Raw genomic sequence first — 12,770 nt, forward strand, 5'->3', positions numbered from 1 at the left:
CAAATACCTTACGTTCTTATCTCAGCCTATTGCAGTGATCATTTAGGAAGTGCAAGTATTTAATCTTCTAGGCAACAGGAGGGACTTTCTTCTCAATTTCAGCAAAATTCGGAGCTCTGTCTTGCTTCTTTGCTTCCAGTATTTCTATTTATTGTTCCTACTTGAGAACAGACACCTAACTTGCTACAAATGGGGTAAGATTATATGAGGCTAACCCATTTTGTTAGATCATCAATGATACACCAAAGAGGGGGCATTACAGTCACCCTACAACTCTCTTATTATTATTTTTTTTCTTTTTAGTATCTGTTGACTCTAACTTGGAATATCCAGAAGCTGCACCTACCTTTTTCAGTAGTCTCTTTCTGAGTTTAGCTTGGTTTCTTCCTTCAATCTGATCCCAAATGTCTTTTGTCTTTTAGGGTTCATTATAACTTCTGGGCCACAGAAAGAACTCTTCTTACTTTACAAATTTTTTATGTTTTTTTAAAACATCATTTTTTGGGGTGCCTGGGTGACTCAGTACATTGAATGTCTGACTCTTGGTTTCAGCTCAGGTCAAGATCTCAGGGTCGTAGGATCCAGCCCTGTGTGGGGATCCATACTCAGAGCGGAGTCTGCCTGAGATTCCCCTCTCTCCCTCTCTCTCTGGCCTTCCCCCTGCTCCTTTGCACTTGCTCTCTCTCTCTCAAATACTAAACATTTTTAAAAAATCATTTTTGGATTTTTCCCCCAAGGGATTTGAGGAATACTCAGGAAGCTAGTTAGTGTGTATGCCATATGTACTCTTAGTTCAAACTCCAGTCAACCTTTAAACCATATCTATTGCCTTTTCCTCACACAATTGCCATATTATCTTGATTTTTGCCTATTAATTTTATGGCTGAATCTTTCCTAAAGGGCTCATGCTTAAGAAATATTTTAACAAGCAACTTCTAAAAACTGACATAATCCTCATCTTCTGAAGTAATAGTATTATGCAATATATGTATACATACATATATATAATGTATATAAAATTGCTACAAATATATAGTAATGGGACAGAAAAGTTACACATGATTGTGACAAGTATTCTAAGGAACTGCTCCTAAGATAAAAAGAATAATGTTCTATTCTTTTCCAAGACTGGTTAAATATATCTGAACAAAATAATGTTCAAGCAGTTGTGCTATACCAAAAAACAAAAAGATGAAAGGTTTCTTACAGAGCTAAGTGCTTTAAGAAAAAACAAAAACTGCTGTGTACAATTCTATTCTTGGAATTAAGAAAACAGGATAAATTTAAGATTGGATCATTCTTAGGTTAACTACCACCACATGTGGCAGATGTTTGTTCTTAAATAGATGCCAACAGAATATATAGGGAGTAATTCAAATTTAACATTTATAATTAAATTGAACCTTATTCCAGATCTTCTCAAGTGAGCAATTATAAACTAAATAAATTTTATTTAGAGACCTAAATGGTGAGGTAATTGATACCCTAAGGATATTAAAGAGTTAATACAATTTCAGATGAACAGTAAAAGCATCAGCACAGTAGTCAGTACACTTGAGTTCTATTCTTAGAATTCCATTTACTGGGGTGTCCCTGGGTCCCACTTTCATTATGTACAACATGAAATGGTTACATTAGATATCTCTAAGGCATTTTCCTCCTAGTTGTCTTCATGTAATGGTACATATAGAAAATGGTAACATGAACACCTACCTGGGAAGAAGGTTTCTAAGGCTGGAGTTGGTTAGGTAATCTTGGTGCCCAGAGAGCTGTGAGATCAATGTGTCAGTGCACCTGTATCCCATCCGTGGCATACCAGTATGTTTTGGCCCACAGACTGGGGAGCTGTGACCTTGCTACTCAAATTGTGGTCTGCAGTAGTGTTGGCACTCCTGGGAGCTTATTAAAAATGTAGAATCTTGGGCTCCACTCAGAATAAATCAGAATCTGTAGTTTAAAGATCCCCAGGTAATTCATGTACACATTAAAGTTTAAGAAGTACTACTCAAAGAAAATTTCAGCTCTGAAGTTCAATGAACATAATAATGTTTTACAGAATCTATTCTACAGTATTTTTCATAATCTTATTAAATTCCATATTATGTTAGAATAAAGTGAAAAACATATTTTACACAAATTTCTGAAATTTTTGAAATAGAAAAATATTTACTTCTTAATTAAGGGAAATATATTTACCTGCTTGTACACCTGTCGCAAGTACATGATCTCCTCCACAGTTCCCAAAGATATCAGCCTAAATACTTTCACATCCCTGCACTGCCCAATCCTATATGCTCTGTAGAAAGATTAAAAACAAAAGCCAACAAAAATCAAATGAAACAACTTTGGGTTCAGGAGGTAGCTTTAGGACAGAAAACTGGAATGTTACTAAAATTTTAATTTAAAAAGAAACGTATGCACAGTTTTTGTATGTTAATTATATATACCCTCAACTATTTAAAAGTGGGGGAGGGGAACAGTTAATCAACTGGCAAGCCTATAGAAATGCAGATTTGCAGCTCTAATTTCAGAGAATTCTGTTTTACTGAATCACTCATTTGACTAGCCTCCCAGGTATTTCGACAGGGAACATTGTGCCAATAAAAACAATAACTAGATTCACCACACTGGTTAACGGTAGGTCTAGGCCTGGGAGCTTCTCTCAAGTGAAGGCTTTATTGGTTGGATGTTCTGAATGAAGTCACCTATTTCTAAATATTTGTTACAGTCATGGGCTGGGGCGGGGCGGGGGCAGGGAGTGGCAGGAATCAGGGGCAAGGCCATACTGCCTCATGCCTGAAACTTAAAATTTTGGGGTAATTTAGTTTTGACCTTGTAAAGTCACTCTATGTTGTTTTATCTGGTGCTCTCTATGCCTCCTTTACCCATTGCTCCTCACAGAGATGGTCTTTACTAGAGGGTATCCTGGGACCCTGAAAATCTTGCACCCACAGAGGGGAATGGGGGAATCCTGTGGCACAGCACAGCCAGTGTAAGTTACTACATTCTCACATCCATCCTGCAGCCTAGATACAGAGGGACTTACAATCTCTTCCGTTTCCACAAAGGAATGGAGCCTTAAAAAATTTTTTTAATGGAATTAAGGAAATGTTTTTTGGGTGTGCGCTTGGTTAATTGTTTGAATAGGAGTGTTTCTGCTAGAACACATATTCTTTAATCTTTACAAAAAAAAATCTTACAGCATGTTACTTTGGACCTATGTCTCATCAGTGTCTAGGTCCATTAAGAAGGGATATGTTAACTGATGGTCTTTTTACTATGAAAATAAGTGTTGAGAAACTGTTACACAGTATGGAGGTCTGTATCTTCCTTTCTCTCCTTGGTTCCTCCTGCCAGTCAACTGAAGGGCAGGGAGGGAAAAAGAAATGCTGTTCATTTAGTTTTATTGTCAACTAACTTAAACTGAGTACCAAAACACAGTACCCTGGGAGAAATAAGATATTAGATCTTAATGGCCTAGATGAAAAAGAACAAAATTAAAATATTGTTAAGACAAAAAAAAAAAAAGTGTAGATTTTTCTGTGGCTTTCCTTGGATTAGTTTCCTTTACAGTTGTTAGTGATGAAAGTCTGGTTAACAGTGTGGGCTTTACAAATCAGGGTGCATGAATTCAGATCCTGAAATCATTGGCTGTGAACTTGAGCAAGTTACTTCATTTTGTTGTGTTTCACTACCTTCCTCAATAGGTATAATAGTGCCTCTCCCATGAAAGCTTTGGTATCAGGGTGATGCTGGCCTCATAGAATAAATTAGTAAGCATTCCTTTCTCTTCAAGTTTTTGCAAGATCTTCAGAAGGATTGGTATTAATTCTTTAAAATGCTTGGTAGAATCCATCAATGAAGCCATCTGGACCTGGGGTTTTTTTGTTGGCATTTTTGATGATTGATTTGATCTTTTCATTAGTTGTAAGTTCTACTCAAATTTTCTATTTCTTCCTGATTCAGTCTTGGAGAGTTGTATGTTTCTTGGAATTCATCCATTTCATCTAGGTCATCCAATTTGCTGGTGTACAACTGTTTATAATACTGTCTTACAATCCTTTCTATTTCTGTAAAATCAATAATAATGTTCTCCTTTTCCTTCAGATTTTAGTTATTTCAGTCTTTTTTTTTTTTCTTAGTCAATCTGCCTAAAAGTTTGTCAGGTTTGCTGATCACTTTGGAAAAAAACTCTTGGTTTTGTTGATCTATTTTCAATTGTTTCTTTAGTCTATTTCACTTATCTCTGTTCTAATCTTTATTAACTTTCTTTTGCTAGCTGGATTTAGTTTTTCTTCCAGTTCCTTAAGGTATAAGCCTACAATGCTGATTTCAGACCTTTATTCTTTTTTAAAGTCTTTACCACTATAAACTCTTTGCACTCCTTTCACTGCATTGCATAAATTTTAATACATTGAGTTTTCATTTTCATTTTTCCCAAGATATTTTCCAATTTCTCTTGTGATTTCTTTTATAACTCATTGGTTGTTTAAAAGTGTATTGTTTACTTTTTTAAAGATTTGTTTATTGTAGAGAGTGAGGGAGTGTGAGTTGGGGAAGAGCAGGGAGAGAGGGAGAACCTCCAGCACTCTGCTGAGCACAGAGCTTCATGGGGCTAAATGTGGAGCTCTATCTCACGAAGCTGAGATCATGATCTGAGCCGAAATCAAGATTTGGACACTTAGTAGACTGAACCACCCAGGCACCCCACACATATATATATAATAAAATATATTTAATATAAAATATATAATATAAAGTATAATTATATAATATAAATATATATTAATAAAATATATATTATACATATTATATATATGTGTATATATATATATATATATTTTTTTTTTTTTAAGAGAGAGAGCACACAAGTGGGGCTGGGTGGGGCTGGCAGATGAAGGGGAGAGAGAGAGAGAGAATCCCAAGCAGGCTCCATGCCCAGTGTGGAGCCCAACTTGGGGCTTTCTTTCACAATACCAAGATCATGTCAGCTGATATCAAGAATCAGACGCCTTACCAACTGAACCACCTAGGTGCCCCATTTAGTTTCAACATATCTGTGGATTTTCCAGAGTTTCTTCTGCTGTTGATTTCTAATTTCATTCTACCGTGTCAGGGAAAAAATACTTAAGATTTCAATCTTTTAAAATTTATTAACATGTTTCATAACCTAACATATGACTTATCATGGAAAAAAGTAAAAGGATGGATAAAGATATTCCACACAAATAGTATCATAGAGAATGTTCCATGTGCGCTTGAGAAACATATGTATTATGCTGTTGTCGGAAGGAGAGTTCTGTACGTGTTTGATAGGCCCAAGGTATCTACAGGGCTGTCAAGTTTTTCTTTCCTTACTGATCTTCTGACTGGACGTTCTATTATTGCAAATGGAGTACTAAAGTCTATTACTATTAGTAATAGTCTAACTACTATTGCAGAGCTATTTCCACTTTCAATTCTGTCAATATTTGCTTTAATATTTTAGAGCTTCTTTGCTACATTTATAAGTGTTATAGCTTCTGGGTGAATTAAATTAAGAATTACCATTGTATACTATCCTTTGTCTTTCATAACTTTCACTTTCAAACTGTGCAACTAATATTCACCTTAAACTCAAAGTGAATGTCTTCTACACAGCATACAGTTGGCATATGGTGTGTTGATGTTTTTTAAATCTATTCTGCCAATCTATATCTTTTGGAGAGTTGAACCCATTTACATTGAAAGCAATTAACAATAGGGAAAGACTTACTTTTGCTATTTTGTTTTTTGTATCTCATTGCTATTTTGCCTCTCATTTTCTCCATTACATTTTCTCCTACAACTTGATAAGTCTCATTGTGAGTCTCTTTGGGTTTATTCTACCTGGAGGTTGTTAACCTTCTTGTATTTATATACTCATGTCTTTCCCCAAATTTGAACATTATTATTTCAGTCATTATTTTTTCAAATAGCTTTGTCCTTTTCTCTTTCTTCTTTTGGATTCCTATAATGTGTTTATCATTCTATTTAATATGTCCCATAAAGTCCGTAAGCTATGTTCATTTTCCTTTGTTCGTTTGTTTAGGTTTGGTTTTTGTTGTTGTTGCTCTTGTTGTTCTTTGGGGTTTTGGTTTGCTTTAGTTTTTTTTTGCTCCTTAGATCAGTCTTCAAGTTTGCTGATCCTCAGTTCTCCTGTTTGAGTATGACGAGTCTTTCTAGTGATTTTTTTTTTTTTTTTTTACAATTCATTTATTGTATCCTTTAGGTTCAAAGATTCTGCTTTGTTCTCTCTCTTTTTTTTTTTTTAATAATTTCTATCTCTTTGCTGATATTCTAATTTTGTTTATATATTGTTTTCCTGATTTCCTTTAGGTCTTTGTCCATAGTTTCTATCTAGCTCTTAGAGTTAGGACAGTTATTTTAAACTCTTTCGCTAGTCAGTCCTATGCCTGTGTTTATTCAGGGATGCTTTCTGGAGATTTTTTTATTTTGTTCCTCTGAACTATGCTTTCCTCTTTCTTTAAATGCCCTGTATTTTTCTGTTTAAAAAAAAAAAAAAAGGCCATTTAATAAAATAGCCACTTCAAGGCTTTGCAAACCAGTATGGAAAACATTCATTAATTAGCAGGGTATATCTTGAGTCTTGGGAACAAACAGCTCAGAGTAAAGATTAAAATCTACTTTGGTCATTTCTGGTTATGTGTCTCAGCTGGGTCATGTGTGTATGTGCTTTTAAATATTTCAATTTCCCAAAGAGTCTCATTTCAGTGTCTTCTCTGTCCCACTGTGGCTTTCATGCATCATGGGGCCTTATCACTGCTTTCAATAACTTCTACCCATTTGAGGTCCAAGCTATGCCACCATTCTTCATCTAAGCACTGTCAGGTGAAATAAAAACCATTCCCTTAGCAGCTCACAGATAGGTTAGAAAGTTGCAAAGGAGTTCCATACTGCTCTTTCCAACCCAGGAGGGAGGGAACTGGGAATTGGTTGCTTCCTCCTGGTTGTGCTGCACCAATGAATAGGGGTGAGGCAAGAATCAGTAAAGATGCCATGAAATTTCCAGTTTTGAATATAGCTTTTTCTTGATTAGGAATTTGCTTGATTTCTGTAGATCTGTGACTGACCTTAAACAGCTCCTATAAAGTTATTTTAATCAGTCTCTAGTTTTTTTTAATTCACTCATGGGAAAACATGTACCTAGAGCTTCCTAGTCTGCCATCTTGCTGGTATCACTCCTTGATTTCTTCAATACAAGTTTATTTAAAAATATATTCTAAAACATCCATATGACTAGATTTTTATTAGCTACATGTTTATTGTTGTTTTTCTAGGGTCTTTTCTTTTGTATTAGAACCATGTAATCTAGTCCTCATGATTTCTATTAAAATATATAGTCATTTAAAAGTATGCTCTAAAATGTTTGAGATTGGGTATTTGAAGTTGTTATATGGTTATATACATTTATTAAGTCAAAGGCTAAATAATTTATTCAAATAATTTATGTATTTTCTTGTTTTGCCTAGTTGAACTATTAATTTTTGAGAGAGAGATATTAAGTTCCCCATCATGACTGTGTATTTATCCATTTCTTATCATAAAAGAGTTTAGGCTTTGTTATGTAGTGACTATTATACTTTCCTCACAGATTGTTCCCCCATTTTGTTTTAATGTATCTTGCCTTCAAGTCTCTTAATATTTGGCTTGATATTAATACTGCCACTCTTACTTTTTGTTACCATCTTCCTAATTAGATTTTCAGTATATTTTTATTTTAACTTTCTTTGTATTTTCAAATCTTATATATATAGTAATAAGCATAAACCTGAATCTAACTTTCCATTTTCATCTTCCTTTTTGTTTAAATAAGGAAGTTTTATTCCATTCATATTTATGTGTGGCCTTATTTTTCACAGTTTATGTTTTGTATTTGCCATGCTTTCTTAGTTTCTTCCACCTTTTACTGCATACTCATATTTCCAATCATTCACTGAAATAATCACATTTTTCTCAGTGATTTAAAAAAAAATTTCTTTCAGAAGTTCTGTTTGGATGTTTTGTACCTAATTTCTAATGTTTCTCAAAGTGGATTTAGGGATCAACTGTATAACGATCACCTTGGGTGTTTCTTTTTTAATTTATTTACTTATTTGAGAGACAGAGTGCATGAAAATAAGTGGGGAAAGGAGCAAAGGGAGAAAGAAAAGCAGACTCAGGGGGGACCATGGAGCTTGATCCCACCACCCAAAGATCTGAGCTGAAATCAGGAGTTGGATGGTTAACCAACTAAGCCACCCAGAAGCCCATGGGTGGTTTTTTAAAATTATGGTAAAATATACATAAGATTTACCATTTTAACTTTTTTTTTTTTTTTTTTTTGAGAGAAAGTGAACATGTGAGTAGAGTGGGGAGGGGCAGAGGGCAAGGAAGAGAGAAAGAATCTTAAGCAGGCTTCATGTCCAGTGCAGAGCCTGACACAGGGCTCAATCTCACAAGCCTGAGGTCATGACCTGAGCTGAAACTAAGAGTCAGATGGCTTAACTGACTGAGCCAACCAGATGTTCCTCATTTTAGCTATTTCTAAACATATAGTTCAGTGGCATTAAGAAAATTCACATTGTTTTGCAACCATTACCATCATCCACTTCTAGAACTTTGTCATTCCAGACTAAAACTTTTATCCATTACATAGTAACTCTCTATTCCCTCCTTCCTCCAGGTCCCGGTAATTACCATTCTAATTTGTCTCTAATGACTATTCTAAACACCTTATATAAGTGGAAATACACAATATTTGTCCTTATATATCTGACTATTTCAATTAACATGTCTTAAAGATTTATCCATGTTGTAGCCATGTATCAGAATTTCATTCCTTTTCGTTTTTGAGAAGCTACATATGAGATTACAGATGTTAACTAAACTTACTGTGGTAATCAATGCATAATATATGTAAGTCAAGTCATATGCTGTATACCTTAAGTTTATATAGTGCTCTATGTCAGTTATATCTCAATAAAACAAAGAATTTCATTCCTTTATAAGGCTGAATATTCCATTTTATGTACAGAATACTTTGTTTACCCATTCATCCATAAGTGAACATTTTGGTTATTTCTACATTTTGGCTACAGTGAATAATATTGCTATACACATGGTTGTACAAATATCTGAATTCCTGCTTTCCATTCTTTGCGTATATGTGGTAATTCTATACTTAGTGCTTTAAAAACCATCATACTGTTTTCAACAGCTGCATCACTTTATCTTCCCAGCAGCAGTGCACAGGACTCCAATTTTTTCATATCCTCATCAAGACTTGTTGTCTATTTTTGGTAATAGGTATCTTAATGGTCATGAGATTGAACTCCACCTCAGGCTCTGTGCTGGGCATGCAGCCTGCTTATGATTGTCTCTGCCCTCTGCCCCTGCCTACCCCAGCTTAGACACACAGATCTCTCAAATTAAAAAAAAAAAATTATCTTGAGTATGAAGTGTATCTCACTGTACTTTTGATTTGCATTTCCCTAATGATTGGTGATATTACCTTGTCATGTGCTTACTGGCCATTTGTATAACTTTTTGAAGATATGTCTATTCAAGTCCATTTCCCCTTTTTAAACTAGGTTTGTATTTTCTGGTTGTTGTTACCAAGTTTTAGAAGTTCTTTATAAATTCTAAATATTAAGTCCTTATCACAAGTGTAATTTGCAAAGGTTTTCTCCTATTCTGTGAGTTGTCTTTTACTCTGTTGCCATTGTTCTTTGATGTACAGCCTGAGGAATTTCTTAAAATGGAGACTATAGATCCCCACCCTAGACCTACAGGATTAGAATACCAAGAGGATGGAGCTTGAACATCTGTGTTTTAAAAAAGTGAACTAAGTGATTATTATGCCCAACTCTCTTAGTTGTTGCCCTTAAAATTTTTTGCTAAAATTTAAAAACAGTTTTTGGCATAAATTTGAAAACTGACCAGGATATCCTAATTCTTTTTTGATGAAATATAAATTTCAACATAATTATCCCCACTTCCCAATGTTTTATTGAAATTACATGGAATTTTAGTTTTTAATTCTAATTTTCTTATACCATCCCTTCATATTTTTGAGAATTCTTTTATAACTGCATTAAGCCTCTCAACTCTACATTTATCTAGACTCAAATATAAATTTCTCAGTTCCCAGATGTCAACAGTTGCTTTATTTTCCCTCACATATTCATATTTTAGCCACTGATTACAACTACAAGTCAAAATTATTTTCTTACAGATACCATCATATGAATTTTGTCACTCTGACAACTTTGTCTTTCAGAATTCTATAATGTAGATGAAAAATCTATTCTTCAAAGTCTGTTCTGCTGAAATGAGTGTGATTCTCATTTATTTGTTGGTAACCTGTTTTGTTCTTTTTATCTTTATTTTATAAATCATTTTCCCTCCCTCTTTCTCACTCTGGTATTTGTTTAGCCCCTTTATCTCTGGAACTTAGAAATACCCCTTTATCTCTGGAACTTAGAAATATAACCAAGACATGTCTCTTTATGTTTTCTCTCCTGTCCTCTCATTGTATTCTAAAATATTTATTCCTTTTATTTTCCACATCAATTTCCACTTTCAGTATTCTCCACTTTATTGATCAGAACTTGTACTGATTTGGCAATAGTTTTAATTTCTAAGAATTTCTTTAAAAAAGACTTATTTATTTGAGAGCCAGAGAGAGAGAGAGAGAGAGAGCACGCGAGAGCACAAGCAGTGGGTAAGGGCAGAGGGGAAGGGAGAAACAGACTCCTCACTGAGCAGGGAGCCTGATGTGGCACTCGATCCCAGGACCCTGGGATCATGACCTGAGCCAAAAGCAGATGCTTAATCAACTGAGCCACCCAGGCATCCCTAGTTTCTAAGAATTTCTATTTTTCTTTTCTAGCACTTTTTTTCATGTGTCCTATTCTTATTTTATTTCCTCAGGGTCTGTTTTTTGTCTTGGCCCTTTTCTTTCATACTGTTGGTTTTATTAGATTATCTCATGATTCTTAATTTTCCATTCATAATTACAAATGAGGAACTGGATGGACTGCACAGGAAAGCTGGTCTGGATTTCCATGCAGGTACACAGGTCTATTTAATCATTTCCCCCTTTTTGTGTTTCATGGAGATCTGGGATTACTTTAGGTTTAGCTCTGCTTTTTGATCTGGTTCTAATGTCCACTGAAAACCTTCTGTCAGTCTGATTACCCACTATTTATAAAATTTATTAAATAATTCTTTCAGCTTTGATCAAGGGGCATCTGTTGAAGGCCAATCCCCTTTTATATATGGAGTGTGGGAGAGGAAATGGTTTTAGAATTAGCACATTAATTAATTTCCCACAAGAGTTCAGTCTGGTCTATTTCTACATCTTGTAGTTGCTGACCCTAGGATTGAAATTTCTCTGCACTCTCCTTCGGACTACAGCTTTTCTCTGCTGGTTTTGTGATCACAGAGATTCTGTTTGCCTTCTATCTTGTAGGAGTTTCTCAAAACTTCTGGTCTACTAATAGAGACATTTCCCATTTTCCTGCAGTATTATTATGGGTTCCTTCTTCTTAAACTAGTCCTGTCATAATAATGGGATTTTGAGATGGACAGAAAATAATTTGCTATTATCAGCCTGCCATTTAGATCCAGATTCAAGGTTATCAAATACTATTTTTTTTCATCATCTAATCACAGTAATATTATAGCAACCTAAAAGAATCAGAAAGGAGTATTTTTAGAAAAAATACTTGTAGGTCACTTTAAATTTTGTTAATATTATACCTATCAATTGCTTGAAGATCATTGGCTGGATTCCAAGTAGGATCAAATAATACAACAACATTGGCACCAACAAAATTAAGGCCTACTCCACCAGCCCTGGAGGAAACAGAAAAGGGCATATTAAAATAGCAAAACATAATTATTGCCCTCTAATTCAATTGTGCCAGGTTTCTGCAACCAAATCAACACAATACTGCATTAACATCATAAAAGTAAGATGACTAAAACACAAATAGCAATGGAATATTGTTTTCCTACCATTTTAGAATATCCCTAAAAATATAATTTTATTCCTCATTTTAAGTATTGTGTTGACTTTTCACATTTTACATATATTTGTTTTTAAAGTCTTTTGAAAAAAAAATGAAAAAAAAATAAAGTCTTTTGAAATGCTTTTTAAAAGATAGTGGAGGAGGCAAATCTATAAAATACTTATTACATTATATGCCAAAGTAAGGATTTGTTACCCCCAAAAAGGGATTAATCATCTTAGGTGTTTATACTGGCTTAAATCTTTCTCTGAAGTATGTATATTCTTTAAAAGGTTTAATGAGGGGATCCCTGGATGGCTCGGCGGTTTAGCGCCTGCCTTCGGCCCAGGGCGTGGTCCTGGATCCCAGGATCGAGTCCCACATCAGGCTCCCTGCATGGAGCTTGCTCCTCCCTCTGCCTATTTCTCTGCCTTTCTCTTTCTCTCTCTGTGTCACTCATGAATAAATAAATAAAATCTTTTTTTAAAAAAAAAGGTTTAATGAGAGATTCATAAATAGATGTTAGAACTAACTTAACTTTTACAAAACCTGTTAATGTACAGCTGCTGTGGTTGAAATGAGGTAGACAGAGGGAGGAAGGACCTGGCCCACTGAGCCCAGTGGGTTCTCTAGGGCTCCTTGAGCACAGTTTAAAAACCACTGTTAAAAATGATCCTCAGTTATCTGATTAATAAAGTTATTAATTATTCAATTAAGTCTGACTGTTCTGACCAC

The 12,770-nt window shown here is 34.7% G+C and overlaps 1 protein-coding gene and 1 long non-coding RNA gene across 7 annotated transcripts in view; one reads left to right on the forward strand and one right to left on the reverse strand.

Annotated features, from left to right (window-relative positions):
* Positions 1-12,770, reverse strand: part of ERCC6L2 (ERCC excision repair 6 like 2) — a 160,171-nt gene that overhangs the window by 46,133 nt on the left and 101,268 nt on the right. For 4 of the 5 annotated variants that reach the window (XM_072834593.1, XM_072834591.1, XM_072834603.1 and 1 more), the window contains 2 exons: positions 11,785-11,880; positions 2,197-2,296 (listed from right to left, as the gene is read on the reverse strand). In XM_072834593.1, coding sequence (XP_072690694.1) covers positions 2,197-2,296; positions 11,785-11,880 — 196 coding nt within the window. The remainder of the gene's footprint in view (positions 1-2,196; positions 2,297-11,784; positions 11,881-12,770) is intronic. The other variant, XM_072834610.1, reaches the window with a different exon arrangement.
* Positions 1-12,770, forward strand: part of LOC140638074 (uncharacterized) — a 30,937-nt gene that overhangs the window by 8,187 nt on the left and 9,980 nt on the right. The gene's annotated exons all lie outside the window — the stretch shown is intronic.

This window comes from Canis lupus, chromosome 1 (assembly GCF_048164855.1).
Source record: "Canis lupus baileyi chromosome 1, mCanLup2.hap1, whole genome shotgun sequence".
Lineage (NCBI taxonomy): Eukaryota > Metazoa > Chordata > Mammalia > Carnivora > Canidae > Canis > Canis lupus.